The sequence below is a fragment of the Clarias gariepinus genome, chromosome 2 (assembly GCF_024256425.1).
Source record: "Clarias gariepinus isolate MV-2021 ecotype Netherlands chromosome 2, CGAR_prim_01v2, whole genome shotgun sequence".
Classification (NCBI taxonomy): domain Eukaryota; kingdom Metazoa; phylum Chordata; class Actinopteri; order Siluriformes; family Clariidae; genus Clarias; species Clarias gariepinus.
Window position 1 is genome coordinate 7,731,247 of NC_071101.1, and position 27,105 is coordinate 7,758,351.

Below are 27,105 nucleotides of genomic sequence, written 5' to 3' on the forward strand. Positions count from 1 at the left end.
ATGTATTTACATTACGCACTATTTTTAGTACTAGCTATTAAAATACATTTACATTTACAGTTAGGCATTTGGCAGACGCTCTTATCCAGAGCGACTTACAAAAAGTGCTTTAAAGTTTACATCACTGGATACATACTTAATTTTTTACACTTTAGAGAATGAGCTAAAATGGTTACCAATTTTAACTATCAAAACCATGCTGGTGGCCCAACATATAAATCATGCTGGCCCATGCTGGATTTTTCAGCAGGCATTCTGGTCTTTCAGAAGTTATGCTGGTTCACCAGTTAAACCAGCACCAGACCAGCACTAACCAGCAAGACCAATGCTGGTGGTAAGGTTTATCGGTGTATATATGCTGCATATAAATATATATATATATATATTGTAAATAAATAAATAAATAAGGGAATGCTTGGAGGCTGATCTTCCTGGCAGCAGATGATTGTTTTCAGTAGCCTGTAGATTACAGTGTTGTGCCTGTAGTTGGGACCCTGAGCTTGATAATAGGTTTGGAGTGCTGAAAAGTAGTCTCTCTTTCACCAGATAGCGACAGCTCAGATATACGTTTCCCTCATGCTGTCTGACTGCATTTCTGCAGTGATGTGTATGTGGAGTCAGGGAGGTGTTGATGGGTGTCGGTGTGCTTTAATGGTGAGTTTAAGCGAGTCAGGAGGGAGCGGGGACTCGCAGCACTTAAGACATCAGTCTGGTGAGATGGTGGGAGAAAATGGGAAGAGGAGTGGGAGATTGAGGAATGTTAAGTGCTGGTCATTTCGCTGATGGCCATGTGGCTAATGCATTATTATTTTTTTGTGGTTGTGTCAAACCGACATGATGCACACTACTGCAGAACATGTTTCCATTGTTCGTTGTTCCTTTGTTTGCTTTACTACTGGTAAAGAAGGAGTATTCAAAATTACGTTATACAACTTAATTTATTACCACACAATAATGTAAGTCCTGTTATTGTCTAGGTTCCCACCGGGGCAGCTCTGGCCCTTCGAGACATGACTCCATAAGATTTCTGTAGAGGGCTTGTGGTGTCTGGCAGTGGATCATCTGGGTGCTGTGGGTGCTCAAAGGCACTCAACCAGATAGGGATCTAGGGATCTAGTGCCTCTCTATCATGACCTTTTAGTGATTTGTGCTGCATTGTCTTTCCTAGGGATCAGTTAATCTTTCGTCCCCATGGGCATGGAGGACCCTTGGGTGCCCATGATCCTTTCGCCAGTTTGCTGGTATATAATTGATAATCAGTGTGAATATATTATTGTTATGTGGTTTTAATGTTAAGTTTTATAAAGCAATTATTACAAAACTAATAAACACCATATTGTCCATGTACTAATTTATTATAATGCACACTTGTCTTGTTTTATTAAATATTGTAAGTTATTTAATTGGTGCACTAAATCAAGAAAGACAAATTTGAGCATTCACACAATTTATGCTTCTTGACATGTTACTGCAGCCCAATTCCCAAGGTTTTACATTTCTTACCTCTTTCATAGATTAGGGCTAATTATTTCCGAATTCCTGTCACTCTGGCTGCTCTTAATTTCCACGGGTTTACCTCTATCCTCTCTGACATGTTTTTTATTTTATTTATTTTTATTTTTTTTCGGAATTTATGAAGCCACCCTGGCGATGACCTCCATACAACTGATCCAATAATAGTACTACAGTTATGGTTTAATTAAAGAGAACATGACCTACTGTACATTAAAGAGAAAGCGTTGTGATCCGAGGACTTAACAAGATGTACTTTGGTAACCAGAGAGTGTGATGTTCGAGAAACATTAGGAAGAGATTCAGAAGCTTAAGATTTCCGCATGGTCAGATGGAGTCAGAGAGAGAGAAGTACAAAGAGCTTTCACACAGAGGTGACAGCTGATAAAAAAATCCTTTGTCACAGGAAAGATGTCAAGGCCAGGGACACATACACTTTCAGCCATTTTTTTCTTTTTCCAGCTCTTTCACCCCTCTCTCTCTTTCCCTCTCCCTCTTTTTCTCCTCTCTCCGGGGAGTCCGTTGGTCACCTCGTTACAATGACTGCACTGCTTCAGGACCGCAAGAGAATAACAAGAATATTTTAACAAGTCAGTGTGACAGGTAGAAAAGAAGGATGGATAATATTTTGAGTTTTGAGTTTGTTAAGACTTTTGGAGAAGCATGTAACTTTTCTTAATGCTAGGACTCCCACTATGTTTAACCAGTACACAGTTTTGTCTGCACCAGATGTGAAACAGGTTACATCTCAGCGACCATGTCCCAAGATTGTGTTGGTTTTTATATTGACACACCGGATTTAGACAAATACCAATATCAAGTTTCAAGTTACTGTAAGCTATTAAATATGCTGCTTTACACCAGTGCATTCTGCATTCTGATGTGGGTTTCTTCTGTTTCTACCCAGAGTGGTCTTTAGCTGAGTGGTGGGGAGACCAGACCATTGATTAGAGTGGCAGCAATCAGCAGTGTAGTCACCGGAGCTGATCGCTGCTACTCCAGTCAGTGCCGAAGAGTGTACGAGGTGTGTTCAAGTCAAAGTGGGACTTTTGATTGTAACTCCCTTTATTTCTCCATATAATCTTCTATATAATGCGCTTATCCCAGTGTTTCACTAGTGATTGGATATCACCAACATAGAAAGTTTTCTCTGTACGCCAGGGCCATAATTGAACTGCCTTTCCGCTTCACCTTTAAAACCCTGGCCTTCCAGGAACACCCTTAATGCCCCAGTGGACCCCAGTGGAAATGGCTGTACTGGGAGGTGGCGATAACTCCCAGCCAAGTTCCTGTAACGTGCAAGTGGTGTTGGTGAATGATTGTGTGTACAGTTCCCACAATCACATGCATTTATTTTGCAAGTTGTCGACAAGTTATTCATTGATTTTTAAGGATCTTCTAAGGATTTTTAAAAGGCGTTCCACACTCTAAATGTTCACGGAGCGACTGCAGTCGAATCATTCAGTTATTCACGAGTTTCTAGCAATAAACTTTTTCTAATATGTTTTTATTTACTTATTAACATTGTAGCCCACTGATGTATAAAATATTACAGTTGTCTTTGTGTGTTTGTCCTGATACCTTTACGTCACCCATGACTATGTGCAAATGAGCTGTGGTTCCAGACTAATTGGCTCATAGCTCTGCATGTGTATTATATAAATATTTAAAAGACAAAGTAAGCTGTCCAAGAAGAAAATTGTCCATGCTCGACTACAATCTGGAGAATAATCTACGTCAATGCCATGGGACAGGTTAGGGAACAAAACACGGCTTTTCAGGCCAATGGAAATGATTCATGTCAATTAGTGCCATTTAATTTTTTTTTCTTCAACTTTACAAAGATGGAAATGCACATGTTCCTCACTTAACCTTGATGTGTATATAAGGATGCTAATCAATTCTTCCTTGCCTTTAATCGCATATTTGCTTTAAACACACATTAAAATCTTTTTTTGGATGTCTTCCTTTTAAAACCCACCTGCTATCTAAGGGAACGATAAGGACTTTGTTAGCATTGACCGTCACATTAAAGCACAAAGAAAAGACATTTCCGCACAGACGTCTTCAATTTTGATCTCTCTTTCGCACACAGACGTGCAAACACACACACACACACACACACACACACATACTCGTCTATATTCTCTCCCTCTTCTCCATCAAGGTGAAGCACGTCCTCAAACTCGACAATATCTTCCAAACATTTAGACGTCTCTAACCATTTGAAGTGCACACTTAGGCTTTTCTGTCCTTTATATCTTTATAACATCCACTTAGATGCTGTTATCCCTTTAAAACACAACTATTTAAAGACACAAAGACACCTCGCAAAAAAACAAAAATGCACTTGAACTTTCATCCCCTAAAGATACCTACTCAGACATCTCAATTCATTTTAAACATTACAGTAGACTTTCTGGTCATTTAAAAAACACATGGAAAGACAGATGTTCATACTGTGTGTCAAGAAATGTTTGAAGCAAAAGTCGAATAATGAAAAAATGCTGGTTGAAAAGTGACGTGAAATGGTCAAACACTGAACCATGAATGCTTAGAATTAAAATGGAGATGGTGAGTGTGGCAAGTGGGAGCATGGTTTAGTTGGAGTCTGCAGCAGGGGTTTGAGGGAATGAGCACATTAATGTGGCACACCTGGTTCTTATTTAGAGCCGACTCCCTAACGTACCCGGCAAATCAGTTCCCAAAACTACTGGGTTGGAATAATGAGGAATAATCAGGGTTTTGGTACCAGATTTACAATGAGATGATCAGGATTGGACCCGACTAAGGAACAAAGAAACAAAGGTGATATGTTCGTAAATGGACGTTCTGTCATGGCAGAATACATACATACTGTAGTATATTCATATTTGTTTTTGTTTAATGAGTATTTAAAAAATAGAAAATTAGAATATATATCTTTTCATAGTTAAACATAATTAATGTTCATTTAGTTACCATCCACACACAGTTCCAGTATCAGTCTACAGGCTTTTTTCCTTTCTAACTGGTGCTCCTCTCAACCAGTACCCTATTGTGTGTCCCACTGGAGCTAGGATGCTTCAGGTATTTGTGATACACTTCCATTCCTGACCTCAGTAATGGTTCATCGCCAGTTCTTCAGGTCTTCCATGAATTGTTTGTGCCACTTATTTTTGACGGGTCATATTCCCTCCATTAAAGACAATATGACTTGATTACATTTACTACATTCTACTTCTACATTTACTTGAGTACTATTTGCCCTAGGGAATCTCTACTTTTACTCAACTACAGAATTTGTCTACTTTGCTCACATCTACCTTCTAATGGAGGTGAATGTTGTCCCAAGATATTTTTCCCCTTGAACCTATTTAAGATGGACCTCCATGTTGTTTCTAGCTCCAGACATTATCATGGTATTTGTCTTATTTTTAAGCCCAATCTGTACAACAATATAAGGATTGACCATAAATTTTACTATAACTAAAATACTGAAATAAAATGATCTTATGACAACATACTGTACTGTATAATATAAGGATTTACCAAGTCTTAAAACACCAAGCCATACATAGGAATGACCTGGTGGCTAAAATGATTTATTCTGGAAATGAGAAGCTCATGTCCATCAACAGCTGTCCTTATAATCCAATGACCTTTCTTGGATAAAGAACATGATGTCTACAGTAGTGCAGTAGATGGTTTTTGAACCATGTTCAGTGTTTGGAAGCATTTGTTCAGGATTGCACCAAATCTGTCCTGATTCTAAGTTAGTTCAATTAAATTTTATTTGTATAGCGCTTTTAACAATTGGCATTGTCCCAAAGCAGCTTTACACAATCAAAATAATTATTTAAGTTTGTATGGAATTTAAATGTGTATGAATTAAAATGGTCAGTTTGTCCCTGGTGAGCAAGCCGAGGGCGACAGTGGCAAGGAAAAACTTCCTGAGATGGTAATGGGAAGAAACCTTGAGAGGAACCAGACTCAACAGGGAACCCATCCTCATCTGGGTGAAACAGAGAGCAGGAATTGATCTGCATTCATACTGTGTGTTAGGTGGCAGGCAGTTCAGCTATAACAGTTGATGTTAATTGATATTAATATAAAAGTCCAGGTAGTTATTAAAAACTCAGGTAGACTTGTATGAAGTTCCAGTCCTGAACTATTGAACAGTCAAGTCCTCAGAAAAACAGCTGCCAACACCAGTTGAGGCCAGAACCATCTTCTAGGTAGAGAGAACCATCACCAGGATGGGTCAGACAGGTCCAGAGGGCAGAGGGAGTCTGGATCACTGGCAGCTCAGGAATGACATGTGTAGCTCGACAGAGAGAGAGGAAAGGAGAGAGAGGGGGAGAGAAGAGATAACAGTTAAGATAGTTGACTTGTGTTGGATGGTGATGCATGTCCGACTGCACAAATACACAATTTTACCTGTTGTGCTTGTCAACCCTGCTATGCCATCAGTATGTACAGTAAGAACTCTACTTGTAAGAGTTCTTACTGTCACTCTACTGTAAGTACAAACCTCACCCTGTTCATTTAAAACTTTCACCTTTAAAAAGATACTTAATGAAAGAGTTGATCTGAAAAGGGACACATTTGTCTTAGTTAAAAATGTGACCATGAAGTCCAGACATTCCACCGTCTCTTTCGAAAAACACCTCAGTTCCCACACAAGTCAAAATCTCACAATTGCGACCCGTTGTGCTGTGTGTGATGTGTTCCTCAGGCCGTCTCGTCTAGCAGGCTCCTCCCTCACTGGCTGTCCTGTGGCCCAGTTATCCCAGAGTTTTCCCTCCATCTCTATCGCACTGTGGTATTTTAAAAGTTTTTTTTTTTTTTCGTCCAAATTCCCTTGCTTTCTTGCTCTCGTTCTGTCGAGGTGTCTCTGCTGAGGCTGTGTTAGCTCGTCTCTCTCACCTTGTTAAATTACACTCCAGCTCTCTGCTGCAAATGAGAACACTGAAAAGACTTTGCACATGACTTCTCTTTCTTCTCACCCCTTCTCTGTCTCCTTCCCCCGCTCTACATTTCTCTCCCTTACACCTGTCCCCTCTCTGTGTCCCTGTCTCGTTTTCTTCTTTCTCTTCTTCTCATCTATCATCCCCTCATTCATATATACAGTAGTAGATGATGATGACAGTGGCTGTGTATGTATGTAATTAGATGCTTTTAAATATTGACTGAACTTAGCTCTCCGAGACAGAACGGGCTGAACACACACCTTAACACACCGAGCAACCGGGGAGTCGTTCATGAGCCACGCACACTTATGCACAAGCCTAGACCATCTGCTTGCTCACGACATTCGGGTACACGCAGACACTGCTTCACAAACACAGCGGGGTGAGCGGAGTGTGTGTGTGTATATGGAAAGTGCGTCTCTCTCAGGTAATGCGATGCTAGACAAGCAGGGGTTAGCACGGAGGTTAGCACAGGGGTTAGCACAGGGGTTAGCGCTCCGGAGCTTGTGTTTGTTTTATCGTGTCCTGGAGGAGGGCTGTGACAGATTGCTCCTCTGCAGGAGATGTCTGGCCACAAGAGTCGGATCTTCAGATGTGTGTTATAGAGAGAGAGAGAGAGAGAAAGACAGAGAGAGACTTACTTACAAGCTGGCATTGCAGCACGTCTCTGGACATGCTGAAATGCCAGCTTGTAAGTAAGTCTTTCCCTCTTGTTCTCTTTCCCTCTTGTTCTCTATCTCTCTGCGTCTTCTCTGGATGTCTCGCTGTTCTAAACGTTCATTTGTGTTACTTTTTATTTCTGCCACTTCACAGTCTGTAGATTGTTGATAAGTCTGGATTCTTTCATTCAGTACCATTTTAGTTTCAATACGGAATCTCGGAATGATTTCAGTCTACATCTTATATTTATCTTTTCCTTTTTTTTGCAGACACTTTTATAAAAAAGAATATTTAGAAATGACGCTGAATCCAATCCAAGCATGAAACTAGAACAGTTACGGTGACTTGGCAAGTGTTTAAAGAAATTTAATATAAGTCTAGGATAATCTTAATATATCTTATATATCATATATTATTATTTTGCATATTATTTTGTGTGCATATATACTACAGTTCAAAAGTTTGGGGCCACTTGCAAATTTCTTTGTTTTTGTTTGATGATTTATTTTCTACATTCTACAACAATACTGGGGATTTCAAAACTATCTAATAACACATATGGGATTAGGTAATTACGTAACAACAACAAAACCAACAGTAAGTTGTTATTTTAAGACACAGAGGTCAGGCTTTCTGTAATAGTTCTTGCAAGAACAGTATTGTCAAGTGCATTTGCAAAATCCCTTTTGCACGGTCCTTTAAAATTTTGCAAGATTTTTGCACGGTCTTTTATTAAGCAAGCAAAAAGTGTCAAAGAATAGTATTAATACATAGTTTTGTTTTCTTGCACGCACAACCTTATTGACGATGAAGGCACAGAATGAATTAAGAGACTTATATGAATATAGTAACTCTGATGTCATCACATTTTATCATTGCAAACACTTCTACTGACTTTACACAACGCTATGACATTTACATTCCAACTACACAACTTATAATTCTCGTAATCAGGTTACCTTCTTATTCAGTTAATCATATACTGTAGCAGAATGGTGTGAGTGATTCTTACGGCTGGGATGCCGATGGTGTTTATGAGCATTGTGAGATCACCGGTTCACAGGCTTTGACAGAATAATGTGCGAGTAATTTGTTGTGCTTGTGTTACGTTATCGTGTTTCTTTTGTTATTCATTACTGTTATCAGCACAGCGAGAGGCTCTGATTTGATTTGTCTGAAGTGTGTTTCGAGGCTTTGCTCTTTTTATTCTGCATCGTATCAGCCGCAGGTTGATTTTCTCTCACACGGTAATTGATTTGGATCGAAATGAATTGAACGAAGCAGAATTGTTTGGATCATTTTTAAGGTCGCATGAATCATCTCGTCTACAAGACACATTTATTTAGAGATCTGGACTGGATCCATTTAACTTTCAGATACGGATTCAGTCCAGTTTATCAATTTATCAATTCCCTCGCTATGGAATTCCCTATGGAGCTGTTACTATGGAAACAATAGCATTGTTCAATTCCTTATGACTCATTAGAATCCATGATTTAATTGTTTTTTTGCTATAAAAAGAATTTATATAGTGTTAAGAAAGAGATTTATCCATTTGGACGTGTTGTCCCGGATGAAAAGACGGAACACGGTTGAAATCCTTCTTGTTCCTGCTGTTTATCTGTTTGTTGTATACCTTCGACTTTTTTTTTCCTCACTGAACATTCTTACAGATGTATTATTAATGGTGTTTATGAGCATTAAAAGGTCATTAGCTTCTGCTAATTGAGTTTTGACTGGAGGCAAAAATCTCACATCTGTTCAATTCCTTACCTCCTGCGTCTGATGAGGCGAAAATGCGAAAACAACCTCCACTCCTGTCTTCATATTCAACTTCATATTCTTCTTCTTCTTCTTCACTCTTGGATGTATGAATTGTAAATATCACGTAAAAATCCTATGAAACTTGTTCAAAACTTGTTCTTGTGTGGTTTCTGCGCATCATGTCCACGTGAACGTGAGGTGTTTAGGTGTTTCAGACGCTTCTGCTGAATTGCGACATAAGATCGCGCCTAAAGTTTGATAAATGAAAAGTGCAGCATCTGTGATTTGCTGTACAGTGTATTGTCAGTTTATTATATACCAGATTTAAATTCCAGTCCAGTTAAAAAGCTGGTGTTATTGTGAAAACCCCCTTGGTGCCGAGTCCTAAGAGTTTTGACATTAACTCGAAATAAAGTCAAAAAGAGAAACAAAACTGAACCAAGATTGAGACAGAAAACCACTGAATCCTTTATAAGGCCAATACTTTACTTTTCTTTTCCTAAGAGGATCTTAAGGCAGACTCATGCCTCGGACTAAGACAAATCCAAGTCAATAAAGAAAATGTCCTGAAACTGGGCTCAGCCCTATAAAATATACAATACACACTATCAAGCAGTTAGTTTAGTTTAAGTCCTATTTTAATCACGGTACCATGGAAAATATATAAGTAATAAACATATTTAAGCAACGTGAAAGGTTTATCCCTTTTAATACTAATTAAGACTTTAAGATATTAATCAGATTAAGTAGACTCTTAAACGAACTTGACAAAGTCGTTAAATAACCTTTAACGATAGTGCAGCTGAGTCGGGATTCTGATTTGGTCAGATTTTGTTGCTTATTTCTCTGTAACAGCAGCTCTGACAGTAGTGCTGCATTATATTAATGTGTTCGTTCTAACGTTATATACAAACACATTAAAGCACAGTGATTTTTTTTTTCTTTTGGGGTCAGGGTGAGACACAGCAGAGGCCGGTAAGGGCCTCGATCCCCTGACGTTCTGAGTTCTCAGTAACCCGCTGAGCCACCACGGCTCCTATAGTTTCCATAGTAACAGCTCATTTATGTGGACTTGTACAACAGATGCTCCATATAGATGATATTTATAATCCCTGGAATGGTTAAGATGTTTGTTGGTTGTACATTTATGGAAGGAGTCTCCAGTGTGAGTGCTTTGTAACAAGCAGAGGTGAAGCTGTGACCTGTGAGATGTTAGGGTTGGGAATCTTTAGGACAAAGGAGTTTGGAGTTTACAATTCCATTGTAAACATGACAGATGAAAGGAAGAAAGGTATGAAGTAAGAATTGTTTATGGCTAGTACTATAGCTAGGAATTACTTGAATCGATTTACAAACTCAAATTCCCAGCACACCCTGGGCTGTTTTAACAAGGGGTTTGGTGACTGCAGTTCCAATCCCCCAGATTTGCTCTGTCACATTTACACACCTCGCTCCTGCCTCCAGTTCCTGACAGTAAGCTAGAATCTCAGCTACAGTTTCCTAAGAGGACTGTGAAGTGCCAATGTTTAATACAGCGATATATCTCTGCACAAGCCTTAAGAATTTTCACCTTAAGAATGGCAGTTTTTGAAGAAGAATACCTCGGCATATGAAGCATTTTCGGGATACCGGCAGCCAAACCGAACCAGTCAAAACTTTAGGGTTAAGCCACCCTAACCCTTAGTGGAAAGACAAGCAAAGCAAAGTTTCCTTTTTCTTTTTTCGCGAGATTTAGTGAAGACACAGCATTATGGTTCACAAGAATGGAGCCGCTTTCAGTTTGGTGGCAAGAGGAATCATAAATTAAGATTAAGTAAGGGTTTATTGTTTATTTATTTTATATTTTACTTTATTTACATGTCTTTTCCTCAATGCAAAAATATGATTACAGTGTTGGAAATTGGTAATATCGGTAATATTTTTGGGTGCCTGGAACGGATTATCTCTATTTACATTATTTTCTATGGGAAAATGCGTTTCACAATACAAAATGAAGAAAGCGCATTCGGAACCTCCATAATAAACTTAAAAAAAAAAAAAAAGGTGGCTGTTAATTTTGGAGGTAAAAGAAAATTCTGCATTGTGTTTGTGGATTGAGAAACACACTTCATCCCTCCTTCAGCTGACTTTGAAGGACTCTCGTGTTTTTATTTTCACCTCTTGAGTGGTGATTCAGATTCAGCAACACTGAAAAGAGATTTCTATCGGCCTGGACAATGAAACAAGAGACACGGTAAGAAAGCGAAAGACAGACAGACAGACATGAAGAAAAGGATGGAGAGACAAGGTGAGAGAGAGAGAGAGAGAGAAAATGAAGGACAGAGAGTGAAGGATATTGGCAAAATGTCACGGTACAAATTAGAGGTGTCTAACACGGTTTGGAGGGCCAACTGCTTGCCAGTCAGACCTACAAGGTGTGTGTGTGTGTGTGTGTGTGTGTGTGTGGGCGCGTGTGTGTGAATAATGGGTCTGAGAGAAAGCCCTCGGCTCTTTGAACCATTCATAAAGGCCTGAGGAAAATGGTTTAAATTCCCCAGAGGCATAAATGCACCTGACACATGGCTCTGTGCTCCTGTGTAAAATGGATGATGGAGGTGTGTGTGTGTGTGTGTGTGATTTTTTTTTTTTTGTGTGTGCCCCTGTGTGCAGACCATGCCAGTGGTCTAAATGCTAAGTTCTTCTCTTTGACCAATAACATGCTGTCTCATTAGTGGAGCTCCTGGCAGAAACACCATGTAAACAGTCTCACTATCTGTGTTTCTGTCTCTCTGTCTCTCTCTCTTTCTCTGTCTGTCTCTCTGTCTCTCTCTCCACTGATGAATGGTGTCAGACGCATTTGTGAGTGTGAATCCAGCAGCAGTGGGTGTGTGAAAGCACCCCTAGAGCGCTTTGTTATTGGAAACTTCTCTCGCCGAATAATTGTCTCTGCGGGTTTTTGCACTGCATGCAGAACAGCTTGAATAATTAACATGAAATGTGGACATAAACCTTTACGTCAGGTCCACGGCATTTGGAGAACTAACTTTCCATTATGCATCTGAGAAGTTGAGGGTTAATTGCCTCGCTCAGAAATGCATCAGGGGCATCTTGGTCCTGCTGGGGTTTGAACATGTGATTGTCTGATCAGTAATGCAAAGTTTTAACCACTAAAACTTCAGGTCAAAAGGAGCATTGACATCATAAAAGCATTGACATTTACAGAAGACTTCGAACATGGCACGGTGATGAGACTCTCAGCCGCATTAAAACATTCCCGAACAATCCCGACCAAACATTCCCGAACAATCCCGACCAAGCCACTTCTACACGTTTGGGCAATTTAAGGAGTTCCTAAAGGAGATCATGTCCCATTCAAGTCAGTAAAAATTCGATAGCGATCCCATGGGATGTGTTTAATGTGCTACAGGAAGCAATAGATCATAAGGAAAGTGATGAGGATTATGAGACGCACGTACATTGCATCTATATGTCAGTTCTAGCTCTGTCCTCTCTCTCACACACACATGCACACCGATCAGGTGTGAGTAAAGAGTCAGAAATGAGCAGTAAGTTTCGAACCGTGTACAGTGAGTGTAAAGCTGAGTGTAGATACACACTGAGATGCACATTGTGCTCGGTGTTGGTGCGATCGATAAACACCGAAGAGAAGCGCGGCGTGTTCTGTTTGCGCTGTCACTCCTCCTCCCTGTGTGTGTGTGTGTGTGTGTGTGTGTGCTGTTATCTAATCCCTATTCTATAGGAGACAGTATATCACTTTCTGACAATGTAAAAGAAATATTATTATCATAATAAATAGAGATAATTTAGTTTTTGTATTTTATTAAAAGGTCTGCAAAACGGATATGCTTCTTTAAAGAAGCGTCTCTGCATCAGTCCAGCGTTCGGTTATAGATTTTATTTACATCGTGTTGCAAAGGATCTGTAGCGAATATGGAAGGATGAGGAAATGTGTTGATGTGGGCTTTTCTTGCACATTCCTCACCTTCGCCCTCGACACTGCAGAACGAGACAGAGAGAGAAAAAAAGAGAATGTAACAGGAACAGCATTGGGGTTTGGTGAGGTTTTACAGGACAGGAGGGAGTGATAGAGGAGGTGCTGTTGGATATTTGCAGTTTAGGGTATAGCCTATTGGTATTGCGGATGTGACATGCTTACACTGCTACAGTAGGTATGATGTGTCTGCTTAACAATCTGCATTTTGGCTGTTGCATGTTATTTGTTACACATATGATATGCACTACAGGTATGACACATTAGTGTGACAGTTATGGCGTGTTTACATTACTGGAATAATTTATGGATGTTTAAGTATGGTTATAGGTATGACTCATTAATCTTATGGGTATGGCATATAGGTACAGGTAGACACATTAGTGTTATAGCTATAATGCATTAGTGGTATGAGTATGATGCATCATTGATACTGCTATGACATATTATTGTTACAGGTATGACACATTAATGATGCCTTATTGATGCTGGTATGGGTAGGACATACAGTGAGGTCAATAAGTATTTGATCATCCTGTGATTTTGCAAGTTCTCTTACATAGAAATCATGGAGGGGTCTACAATTTTCAGCATAGGTGCATTTCCACTGTGAGAGACAGAATCTAAAAAGAAAAATCCGTAAAACACATTGTAGGATTTTTTAACAATTTATTTGTGAATTACTGTGTCAAATATGCATTTGATCACTTGCTTATCAGCCAGATTTCTGACACTCAAAGACCATTAGTGTTACAGATATGATATGTATGTTACATGAAGTGTATGCTATATTATTAATATGGGTATAATGCTTTGGGTGACAGGGTTGGTGCAGTGGTCAGCACTGTAGCCTCGCACCTTCAGGTATGAGGATTTGATTCCCATCTCGAGCCTGTTCTCCCTGTGCTTGGTTGGGTTCCTTTGATTGGCATCCCGTCCAGGGTGTACAGTATGCTGCCTAGTGCCCCAAGCTCCCTGGGATAGACTTCGGGTGTCCTGCAACCCCTTTACAAGATAAGTGCTATAGAGAATAAGTGAGTGTGTAAGTACGATGTTACAGACGTGATGTATTTGCATTACAGGTCTGACATTACTACATGATCAGTATGACATTTTGTGTTATGGACATGATGGTATTATGAAGCTTTCGTGATGCACATGACAATTTTATCGAACGTTTCGGAGGTTTTCAGAGTCTGAGTGTATGACCACTTAACATTACAGACATGATATTTTTTTAATTAGATTTTTTTAGCATCGTGACATTTTCTTCACAGCCCCACACACACACCCATGCACTGTTGTAAAGAGCGACTGAAATATGAACACTGCTGTAGGTCAGGATGGTGATGCAGCAGGACTGTGCTAAACCAGAGCGAGGGTTAGCTTTATGGTGCAAGCTTTTGAGAGACATAAAGCAAACGCGGTTTGTGAATGAGACCGAGAGAGAGACTGAGACGTGAGACAGAAAAAAACATAAGTAAAAAAAAGGTGAGAGGTGAGTTCAGAATGTGAAAGATGCATTATACTTATTGCACAATGTTTGTCTGACAGGTGGTGGAGAATATGGGCTGTTCACAAATATTTCAGTTGTTCACATGTGGTTATTTTGTCTCATCGCAGCAACAGCCTGGTGCTACAGTAACTTGTGTCTTATCCCAAATTGTTTATTTTATTTTTACAGCATATGGACATTAGAGCAGCAAATGTTTGCATCTATCACCACCAGACACTGCGTCTATCTAAAATCTCAGGTTGCTGTGAGGACTAGGCTTCCAGTCCTCTGCATTACCTGATGCCGGTCAGCAGGGAAAGGAACGTTGTAAACAATGTGAGAGAAAGGAGAAGCGAGCAAGTGGGTGGGGCCCATGATAGGCTAAAAACAAACTTCCTCTCCAATGTCTACTCCCTGGACAATAAATTGAACTCCATCCAACTCCAGTAGATTACTCAGTGTGAACCTGGAGACAGCTCTGCTGCATCATTGTTTTCACAGAGATGTGCCCCAGCAATAGAGTTCAGCGACAGGACTCATTCTGCATCGACGGAAACGCAGATCTGTACATTAAGACTTGCGGATGGAGCTCATGTGTTTACATCAACACCAAGACCTTGGTGCTAACCCCTAGTTGCTGCTCATTGCTGGCATAGTTTGTGTGTGTTAAATGCAGAAAATAGTTTTTACCATGGAAATTGTCTCCAAGTACTAATAAGAAATGCATGGGGCTTTTAGGGAATTGCAGGACACACACCCTAATAAACTGGATGTTTATCGTCTGAAAATTTCAACAATAAAGGCATGGGCTTTGTAGTAAGAAAGGTTTCTCTAGTGCATACCAGGTAAAAAAAACTTAATGAAGAGTCAATCTACTGTATGTATGGCTGCTGGACTGGATAATATTTCTGGCAAAGTGCTCAGAGGATGTTCAGAGCAGCTGGCATACGTTCTTACTGACATCTTTACCATCACTGAGCAGCACAGTTGTACTGAAGAGCTTCAAGACCATGACTATACCCATTTGGGGCAGTGGTAGCTCGAAGGGTTAAGGCACTGAGTTACTGATCAGAAGATTGGCGGTTCGATCCCCAGCTCCACCAGGTTGCCACCTTAACCCTAACTGCTCCAGGGGCGCCGTATCATGGGACACGTATCAACCCCAGTTACACTGGGATATGCGAAGAAGCAATTTTCCTCTGGGATTAATAAAGTTCTAATTTTTATTATGAAATCTTCACTGTTCTTCCTCAAGAACTACTGTCCTGTTGGACTTACCCCACCATTATAAAATGCTTTAAGAGCCTCATCATGAGGAACATCCAGACTCTGCTGTCCCTCACTGGACCCCCTGCACCTGTGTGGAAAGCTGAGCCTGCTTGGCATGAACACTTTCCTTTGCAGTTGGATTCCAGGCTTCCTGACTTGGAGACTTTTATTAGTCTGGATCAGGAGCAGCATCTTCAAAACCACCACACTCAGCACTTGGTCTATGTTCTCAGTCCGTTGTTGTTCCCTCTGCTGACCATGACTGTGCACCAGTGCACACTCGAATTCCATCATCATCATCTTCACTGTAGCCATGACCATAGTGGGACTAATTAACAAGAATGACGAGGAGTGTAGCAGATAGCAGACTGTTGCAGGGCAAAAATTCAAGATTTTAGAATTTCAAATTCAGATAAAGCTAAAGTGATTGTGGTTGACTTTAGGAGAGCAAGGCATGACCACCAGTGCTCATCCATGGAGATCATCAAGATTACCTGATTCTTCTAAGTTCAATTTATAGAGAACCTTAATTGATTGTACAGTTATGATTGTGAAGAACATAAAAGTCATGAGTGTAATGTGTTGAGTTAGGAGTGTGAAGGATATGAGTTACATGTTTGAGGTGTAAATTAAGGACTTGAGTTAGAGAATTGTATTGTTTAAGTTATGAGTGTGAAATGTTTGAGTTACAACTGTAATGTGTGGAGTTAGGAGTGTGAATTATGTGAGTTATGAGTGTGATGTATTTGATTTATGAGTGTGGATTTGAGTTACAAGTTTGATGTTTTTAAGTGAGAACGGTTTGAGTTATTTTATTAAATTAAATTGTATTTGTAAAGCACTTTTAACAATTGGTATTTTCGCAAAGCAGCTTTACACACTCCAAAGAAAATTACGGAAATGTGTATGCAATGTGAAAAATGTGTCCGAATCATAATGATCAGATTGTCCCTGATGAGCCAGCCGTGGGCGACGGTGCTGAGAGAAAAACTCCCTGAGATGGCAGTGGGAAGAAACCTTGAGAGGAACCAGTCTCAACAGAGAACCCATCCTCATTTGGGTGATATCAGATAACAGGGATTAATCTGCACTCATACTGTGTGTTAGGAGGCTGGAAGTTCAGTATAACAGATGATAGTGTGAAGTATAACAGTATAACAGACTATGAGTGTAAAGTGTTTGAGTTATGAGTATAAAGTGTAATCATTGATAGTACACTTATTAAGTGTATAATAATATAATTTTCCTTTGGGGTTAATAAAGTACTCTATATATGTCTTTAGGTTATTACTGTGAGGCGTTTGAGTTACGAATGTGATGTGTTTGAGTTACAGACGTGACATGTTTGAGTCATGAGTGTGAAGGGTTATAATAATAATAATAATAATAATAATAATAATAATAATAATAATAATAATAATAACAACAACAACAACAACAACAATAATAATAATAACAACAACAACACCAATAATAATAATAACAACAACAACAATAATAATAATAATAATAATAATAATAATAATAATGTTCTTTCCTTTTTTCTCTCTCTATCTCTCCAGCTCAGAGGACTATTATGACTATGGACATGGTCTAAGTGCGGAATCCTATGACTCATATGGTATGATTTCATATTCACATTATTCCAAACAAACATATCAAATAATCAAATTACATATGTGTAAAAAGTGTACATATAAATAAGAACATGAATATTTATGAAATAACAGTGTAATCTATATCTGTAATTTATATTTATTTTCCCTCCACTGTCTCTCTGCTTTTCATTCCCTCTCTCTCTCTCACACACACACACACACACACCCCAATGACATTTCCTTTAGGCGTCCCGAATAGCCGACAGCTTGACAGTTCAAAGGAGACCTGTAGATTAACCAGGCTAGCGTGCGTTCTTGTTCTCTATAAACACAAGGTCGAAGGTTCGTCTTTTCCAAAGCGCTCAGCCACACCGCCAGATTGACAGCTCTCTTATTAAAGACTATCGCTAATGGGTCTCGGCTCTGAATAGCTGGTCCGAGAGAGGACACCGCTGTGCTCTGCGAGGACTGAAGACAAGCAACAGCAAAACTCTCATTTATCAACACAGACAGGCGTAAAAAAAAAAAAAGAAAAAAGACAAAATAAAAGCATAGGTCTGATGGTTCAGCTGTGATTTTAGCTCGGCCTTTAATTAAAGCTGTAAAGCTGAGTGGATGAAGGATCATCATGCTGGTGGGACGAGCCACAGTAGATAAATTAGACATCTTAGACTTAAGTTATCTGCATCAGAATAGTTCCTCAATAGTGTATCATCATCATCATCATCATACTGGGAAAATATCATTTAAAATCTAGTGTGTTAGAGAATTTCAGTCACACCACCTGACATTTCAGGGGTAACGTGAGCAGCCTCAGTCCCTCAGTGTTCAGTGTGTTCTGGTGCACATGAACCGATGAAGGCGTGAACATGAAAGAATGTGAACATGGGCAAGGCATTGTTAACATGCAAGCGTTTTATATTATTCTGTGAGCCGAAGAAAGAAGTCATCCATCTCTTCACACAAACCGAGATGGAGCGTATCTCCTGAGAATCAGAGACCTAACACAATGTGTGTATGTGTGTGTGTGTGTGTTGTAAACAATGCTGCTTCCAGCAACCTTTTTTTTTTTTTTTTGGCCAGGGCATGTGGTCTGGTGATGGATGAGTACAGGGAGGTTTTGCTGAAAAAAAAGAAAGAAAGAAAGAAAGAAAGAAAGTGTCTACTGTTCAGATCAGTTTAAATGTGCCTCTTTTGCTTAATTCAAATCTGTCTATATATATGATTAATATTTACCATAAATCAGACATCACGAGTGAAGGGTTTTAGACTGTGCATCCAATCAGGAAGACATTCCAAATACAGCTTTCTTGTCTTTGATGTTCATTTTGTAAGTATTCTGTCAATTCAATCATAGTTTAGCAGCTGCGAAATGAACAAATCAAAAAGGATTATAAATAAATCCATTTTACGATCCTCCAGAAACAACATACTCTATAACCACCGCTATCGGTTCCATTTCTGCTTGAAATTGAAAGCTTTTTGTTTTTTCCACTTTCAGGCCAGGAAAAGTGGACGAATGGCCGGAACAAGGCTCCGTCAGCGAGAACAAACAAAGGAGTGTACAGAGACCAGCCTTACACACGATACTGAACTCTAAAGTCAGCCACACCCGCCCATGCATTTCCAAGTAATGGATTTTATATGGACTTCCCCCCATTTCTTTTCCATTTTTTTTTTTTTTTTTCAGAATAAAATCAACTAAAACGCTGAAAAAACAAAACAAAAGCATCCCAGAGAGGAAGGGGAAGATGGGAACATGATTTCATGGGGACGTTCATGGGGACTGATAGACACTGGTGTTTTGTTGCATGGATGCAAGATTAATTAAACCTGTGATCACTGATTATGTGTAAAAGAGGCAACCAATCAGAATTCAATGCCAGTATTGAAAAAAATAGGGGGTGGGGGCTAGTAATTAGAAGGTGGTGTAAGCTTCAGGTGTTAGGTATTTAGATTTAGTCAGGTACATTTATATAGACACTTTTTTGATTAGTGATTAATTTCAGTGTGTCCCTTGTAAATTGTACTTTACTCAAACAAACAAACAAAAAAAATCCTGATACACATATCGTGTAATTTTTTTTCTTTTTTTTTTTTTTTGTAATGCGATGTTCCTTAGCATTAAAGGGCTTATGGGAGCATTTAAACACTGTACATAACAGTTTTATCATGGTCAAGAAAGGTCACGTTGCATTGTCCAATATTTTTTATTTTGTTTTGTTGTTAAATAATTGATCAGCGGTCAGATGCAGAGTTGCCAACCATCTGCAAAAATTACACCCAACCTCAGTGACCTAAAACATCAATATGAGCTTATGCATAACGCTTCTTTTGACCAAACTCTGCAGCAATAAGTAAACACAGGAAACGGATCAATAATGTAAAGTATGCAAATAACGCCTCTGACTAAAGAAATGTGAGCCAGTGCAGCTCCAATCTTTTTTTTTTTTTCTTCTTAATAAACATGCTTAAAGTATCTCTAATACCCGAGATTAGGATGGATTTCTTTCTCTTTTTATATCCTGAGATTTTGCATCACGCAGCCTAGTCTACAACCGAATAGCTAAGTAGCTCATTTTACTAAAAGCAAAAGTAATAGAAGTACAGTACTGTGCAAAAGTCTTAGGCTATCTAAAGCAGATTCAGTTTAAACCATTTGTAGGGCACGTATTTAAAAAAAATGAGATGGAGAGATGGAAATTTTACAATTTCAATACTTTTTTCCAAACTTTTCTTTGCTGACATTTTTATGTTGCGAATCAAATTTGGTGAAGTTATCATATACAATATGGTTCCTCATCTGTCTAGAGTATTATTTTTTTATTTAATTTTTAAAGTGTATATAAAAAACACAAAGTCAAAGACACATTTATTTAAACATCAACAAAATAATGGAATAATTTGTTTTATAAAAATGTAAATCTATTTTTTTTTTTATATCACACTCACATCAAAGTCCAACCCAGTCTGATTTAAAACATTCACTTAGGCAACTCTGAACACTAAAACACTTCTAGAATAACTTAATAATCCTTTTTTTCAACAGTTTTGAAAAATATTTTTAATTACACCTTAAAATCTCACCATATGTGGATGGCACTAGATAGTAGGCCTTCATTGTACTTGAATGGAAGAAACCACCTAGTTGTACTACCTCACAGTCAGGCATGGGGTCACCATTTTGGACACCCATAGAAGTTACCAAATGTGTTTTTTAAAGTAAATATTTATTTTCTGACTTCTTCTTAATTAAATCAATTGAAAATTCATTATAAATATTTAGAAAGTACTTTTCAAAAACATTGTTTTATGGCTGTACAGGAAGGAATGCATTACATAACGCACCACTTTTTAGACAAAAGTGATCATTAAGTCTATGTGGTTTTATCTGGAAAACAGATAAGTATCTCGAGGAACTGCGGTGGATTCTTCCACACGCTCAATTTCCCAGTTAATGGTCCTTATTAAAACACCTATGCATTTTTAAACAGCAAAGACTTGTTTATATTGACTTGTTGTTATTGTTTTCAAGAGTGGATTTTTCTTATATACAAATTTTTAGTTTTATTATTTTTAAAAGATTCTTTCCTGTATATAGCTTTTATTTGCAGATGCCTCAAACTTTTGCACAGTACTTAAAGTCTAAGCTACTTTTTCATTTTTTTTTTTTTTTTTTTTTTTTACAAATATTAAGGTCCCAAAGTCACCCATATGTCAAATTAGAAAAGTGAACCCCTATATCATGTTGAGGTTTGACATTAACAGGATATACTATGACAACAGGATATATTAGTGCATAGTGCTAATTGATGAAGCACTGAAATGATGCAGATTGGTTGGCAACCCTAATCCTTTTAAACACAATATGTAAAGTAAGATATTAAGATAGATTTCTTCTAAGGAATCCACAGTGCTTGCAAAAGTATTCCAGCCCCAGGAACCTTACACAACCTGGACATTTCCCTTTAACCATTTATACCCCATTCATGAAAGATGGTCATCCTGTTTCTTATTGTAATCTCATATAGGTTATTTATTATAGAAGGCATCACTGAGTTACCCAATGGATTTCCCAGACCCTACTCACCCAATAGTGTGGCCATTTGCTTTGTCTTGTGTTAATGCCTAATATTGTTGTCTTGTCTAGTTGTATTCGGCAACCTTCTTCTCCTCCTGGTGCTGGTGATCATTTTACTGCTAGTCAGTCTTCATGATAAGGGTGACACCCTAATCTTGTGGGTCTATCACTGCATCCGTTCCCCAGTTTGAACCATATGACTTTTAGATAATGCTGATCTTAAGGAGATCCAGGTCACAGACCCTTTGGATAAAAGCATCTTTGAAAAAAATTATGCAAATCTCAGCAGAGCTCAGTAGGTCTTCAGCCCGGGCAGTGCATTCCTGATCACCGTCTTCCCTACAGACCCAGCATGGCATGTCTTAAATATTCCAGGACTTTGATCACCTCTTGGAGCCTGGGTTTACTCTCAGATAAAAACACTATGATTCTCCTTGGCTTAAAATTAATTTTTTGGGTGACGCAAACAATGAATCCATGTTAACCCAGACATGGAAGGGACTGTGAAATCTCTTTACTTTGTTTTAACCCACAAAATCAAAATGTAATTTGTATGCTTGCCATGATACAGTATACCAGAGTTTGACTGCCAAAGTGCATTTGGGCATGAAGCAATGTTTGTCCGTCTGTGTAAAAGTCCTGGAATTTACAAATTAGTCTCTAACTTCTGCTAAATAGATCTATTCCCCAATCGAAATAGAGCGTTTAGCTGTAAATAATCTTGCTACCTTGAGGGAAAGCATTTTGTCTTAGTTATTGATCCATTTAGATCTGGATTATAATTGGTCATAATTGGTCACTGTTAATTAATACACGAAGAACAAACCTCTGCTTTGCAGTTGCACCCCTCTCTGGACTGCTGTTAGGGAAAATGAATGAGCTCATTTTAATATACCTTTGGGGAATGTGTCCGATACTTTATGTGGCCAATAAGATGTGGAAACCTGACCTTTACACTTGTACTGTAAATGTTAAATAGTTGTCACAAATTTCATTAGAACTAGAAGGCCCAAACCCTTATCCGATATAATGATGCCCCTGTGCCCATGGAGACATGGTGTGTTAAGGTTGGAGTAGAAGAACTCAAGTGTCCTGCAAAGAGCCCTAACTGAATTCAACCCCATTAAATCACTTCAGCATGAGCTGGACCTGGCTCCTTCTCAACATTCCAACAACAGTGCTTGAGCTCATTAATGCTCTAGTCATTGAATTAATATACATTTTCACAGCCACTAGAAAGAGGGACCCTTGGGAACATTGGGCACTGGGGAATATTGGTCACTGGGGAACACTGGTCATTAAGTTATATAGAGCTCTGAAGTTGGTGATGACCTTGATACCCTGCCACATCTCCCACATGTGCCGCATGTTGCTGGTGTCCTGGAAGTGGCTGTGGGTTTTTTATGTGTCCTCACTTTGCCCCACTGATGGCTCAGGACATTTTGGGTCTGGATGTTCTTAGGTATTCCTTGTCACCTGATTTGAAGGTGTAGTCTTATCCTCAGCACCAAATGCACCTTTTCCTCTATCTACAGTTTTTTTTATTGGAGTGAATAGTGATGGTATTGCAGATGGTGATGTCGTTGATGCATTTGTCCTTGTAACTATTCACTGATGTCCTGCTCCACTCGATGCAGCCTTCCTAAACACGTGTCAGTCAGTGTGTTCAAAACAGTGCTGAAGAGCAGAGATGGCACCTGATGGCAAGGTTTTCACCAGAATTGATTTGGAACATCTCACAGATTCAAGAGCCAGGTCTGGGATGTTTGCATAACCAAGATCTAGATCCTTTATCATAGCAAAGTCCAAATTGGTCTACCTAAGAACATTGACATTAGATTTGCTTAATCAGTTATAAGCAGTAAATAGAAACAAGTATAAAGTTCTTGTACTATTCAACAGAGATGTATTTTTGTTGGTGTGTAATGAAGCAAGGCCATCTAGCTATAAAAACAAAGGCACAGAAGTCTCTACACTCATGCTCACACTCACTCACTCATCTTCTATACCGCTTTATCCTGTATTCAGGGTCACGGGGACCTGGAGTCTATCCCAGGAGGCTTAGGGCACGAGGCAGGGTACACCCTGAAAAGGGTGCCAATCCATTGCTAGGCATACACACACTCACACATCCATTCACACACTACGGGCAATTTGGGAATTTCAATTGGCCTAACCTGCATATCTTTGGACTGTGGGAGAAAACCGGAGTACCCGAAGGAAACCTACCAAGCACAGGGAGAACATGCAAACTCCGTGCACACAGAGATGGGACTCGAGCCTGGCTGGCAATCAAACCCGGACCCTGGAGGTGCAGGGCGACTGTGCTAACCACTACACCACGTACGCCTACACTCATGCTAAGTCGTCAAATTTATTGTCCAGGGTAAAGCTATTGGACAGGAAGAGGAGAGCTGGCCAGCTAGGGTTTCATTTTCATCAGGACAAACCCACCTTGCTGACATTTCCTGATATTTTCCCCCTCGGCCATCAGCATCAGAAGTTGCTCAGGCCTGAAAGCCTGGTCCCTGATTTAAAAGTCAGTTTTTTTAAGTTTTTTTTTTTTTTTAATTATTATTATTTCTATATCTAAGCAGTTTTTGGCAGTGGTAGACATGAACACCGTTTTCCTTGTGCATAGAAACGAAAGAAAAAAGTTGAGTTTAGACCCAAACTAACAGTGTTTTAAATTCCTAGTAGCCACTGAGTGCTACTGCTTTCCTGCCAATCATACAAATCTGGATTCACTGCACAGTTATAAACAGGTAAAATGGTTTTATACGTTGTACTCTTGTAAGCTATGTAAAGTTTGAAGTATAAATTTAACCCCAAAATATTAGCATCACAAGATTTGCATCAATACCCATGGAATACCTTTGCAAGCATTTTAATAAAGACAACTATCTAAAATAAATAATCAATACATAATGCACAATTGAATCTAAAACTAAGCTCCAGTACCAGGTTCAGGTAGGACTTTTCATAAATTTAAAATTCAATGTATTATATGAATGTTGTTTGTGTGTCCCGTGTACCCTAACCTTTAAAGTGGCTGAAATTAAATCTTAAATCCACTGCTGGCTATTTTTGTTTTTGTTGTTTTGTTATATTCTTGTTTTTTTTTTCCAAAATAATTTTGTTTAATAGTATAATCTGAAGCTTGTGTAAGCCCTTTAATCTTTTTTTTTTTGTTAATAACAAAATAAAAGTCCTTTTTGAAAGATACAATAATCGTGTCTGTGAGAAAATTTTTGTTACTAAATTACCTTCATCTAAACATTACTAATGCTAACATACATATAATAATAAAAAAGGTATATTATAAATAAGGTGTGGATTGTTTTTATGTATGTATAAATAAATTCCAATTTTAATCCTAATAATGAATTAAAAATAGATTTTGACCTAAAAAAACATAAATACACATGTACTGTGTATAATGTGATATAATAACTGTATATATTTATTTATCTTAATTATTTTGATTAAAATTTGTAGTTATAATTCTCTAATTTGGAATTATTAGAAGTAAAATATATGTGAAGTTTTACATATCCATAAAAAAGATTATAGAAGGGTATTTATATTCAGTTCATCTATTAAAATTGTAAGCTTTGTAAATATGTTGCACTTTGTGTACATTTGATTAATTCAATTGGCAAAATGTATACGTAACTGCATTCCCTTTATTGGGTAACATTCGTTTATTAGTGCAAGTAGCTACAAATGTCAGCCATTTGTGTTGATTTCTATATTGCTTTTTTATAAGGTAGGAGATTACGTTGCTATACGTCTTTTTGTCTTCCTACTTCCTTTTGTCCTTACTTCCCATGTCTTACTGCACTAAACGGCGTGTCCCCCACATGACCCCTAATTGACCCCAGCTGACCTTTGAGCAGTGAGAGGATGGCAGTAGCTGTATATAAAGGCCTTCGTTCAACAAGGTAAACAACCCGAGACAATGCTCACTATAGTAAATCTCAGCCTTTAATATAAAGTGTCTTAAATAAGTCTACTAAAACTGAATAAAAATCTCTTAAATTAAGCACACCTGGCAATAAGATGTGTTCATTAAGTAATTTTATCTAGTAGATCCAAATAAAAAATAAAGACATAAACAGCTGTAATTCTTCATTAAACTCATCACTGTGACTAATTGCAGTATATAATTTAACAAAGATTAAAAACTTTATAATAATAATTGTTATTGTTCAGGGACATGCTGTGTTTTGCTTTGCACTGTTTGGATCAATGTCTTTAATAGAAGTGTACAGAAATAGAATATACAGATATTTCTTTTTATTACAGGGGGACAAACGCAGGGGACGCATCGTACTGTCCTCCTGCGCTTCCAGTTTGCATCTGAGGTGAGCTCTGTGTTTTTATCTGATTACCGATGCAGTGCGATATGCAAAATCAATGCCAACTGATTAAATGAACACACTGACAAACACAACTGTCCAGGCTTAGCTCATAAAGTCAAAACAAGCAAAGGCATGAGTCCTGTCTCAAAAAAATAAAAAATAAAACAAAGCAAAAATATTCAGTGCCATGAATTGAACCAGGGCTGTATGCAAGAGCAGAACGTTCCATATTTCAGCAATATCACACAGGAGTGAGTGCTGTAGTGCTGGTTATCAGCACAGCTGTAATGCACTTGTAGGCACAAGAGCGCAGTCTGAGTAGTGAAGGTATCACAGCCGTGCTCATATCATATCACTCTGCTGATATCATATCACTCTGCTGTAGGATATCAGCTCTATCAACTTCTAGGTTCTGGGGTTTATCCCCAAATAGCATTAAATAGAAAGCGATTGTGCTACAGTATGTAGGCTGTACAATCCCTTGTTCCTCACAAAAAGTAGTGCCCTTGGTATATGAGTGTGAAATTAAATTCCACGTGAACAAAGTCGCAGGTGTTCTATAAGAATGGAAAGACATTGCTCTAGCAGCACTAAGAGCTTTCCTATAGTTTATGCTGGAAATGTTAGTTGTTAGTAAAATAGAGAAAAAAAAAATTGGTCTTGAGCTTGTTTATTATTTATGTGTATCATGACACTAGTTCGGAAATTCTGCTTGAGAATATGGTTTAGTTTTTTTTGGATTAGGAGTCAAATCTGCTGACGTCTGCTATCTTCATTCTCCACAGTTCTGCACAGATTTATTCCCTAAGTCCTCCAGGAACTGAAAAATAAAGGCAAGCTTGGTCTTCTACCCACAATTCTCCTGGGTTAGTCTTCATGATATGGACAGGGTTTTCTTCTAAATTCAACATCCAGCTTCTTTATTCCCCTGGGTCCCTTAACAGGCTTTTTTACTGATAAATGCCAAAACACACTCATGTTTCTGTACTCTTGGAAATTTAAGTATTCCCACTGAGCAGGAAAAGTGATTAGCATTACATCTTTTGAAGGGAAATGGTTTATTAATATTGATAACATATTCTTTTCTTTTCTTTTTTTAAATATATAGTTTTCTCCTCAAAAGAGAACGACACACACGCTCCTGAATCACATCCTCCTGGACGCATCATTTTTTAAAAAAACTTTCTGGGTAATTTCAGAACCCAGGCTGAAGTGTGGAACCTCATGACCTCCTGGATGCCAGCACGTTGGAGACGGTGTTAATGTGGCGATGGTGCTGTAAAAGCTCAGCTCAGGTTGCTGAGTGAAAATGGGATTTTATTTTTCTCGGAGGAAACATTTCTCTTTTTTTCATAGCTAGAACAGAGGAAATGAGTCTCTCATGCATTCTGCTGAGAGAGGACTCGCTTCTGAAAAGCA

At 38.5% G+C, this 27,105-nt stretch overlaps 1 protein-coding gene across 1 annotated transcript in view; it reads left to right on the forward strand.

Moving 5' to 3' along the window:
* khdrbs3 (KH domain containing, RNA binding, signal transduction associated 3) overlaps nt 1-19,398 on the forward strand; it is a 110,713-nt gene extending 91,315 nt beyond the window's left edge. The window contains exons 8-9 of the mRNA XM_053513956.1: nt 17,206-17,264; nt 18,743-19,398. Coding sequence (XP_053369931.1) covers nt 17,206-17,264; nt 18,743-18,834 — 151 coding nt within the window. The 3' untranslated portion in view covers nt 18,835-19,398. The remainder of the gene's footprint in view (nt 1-17,205; nt 17,265-18,742) is intronic.
* The last annotated feature ends 7,707 nt before the right edge of the window (nt 19,399-27,105 follow it).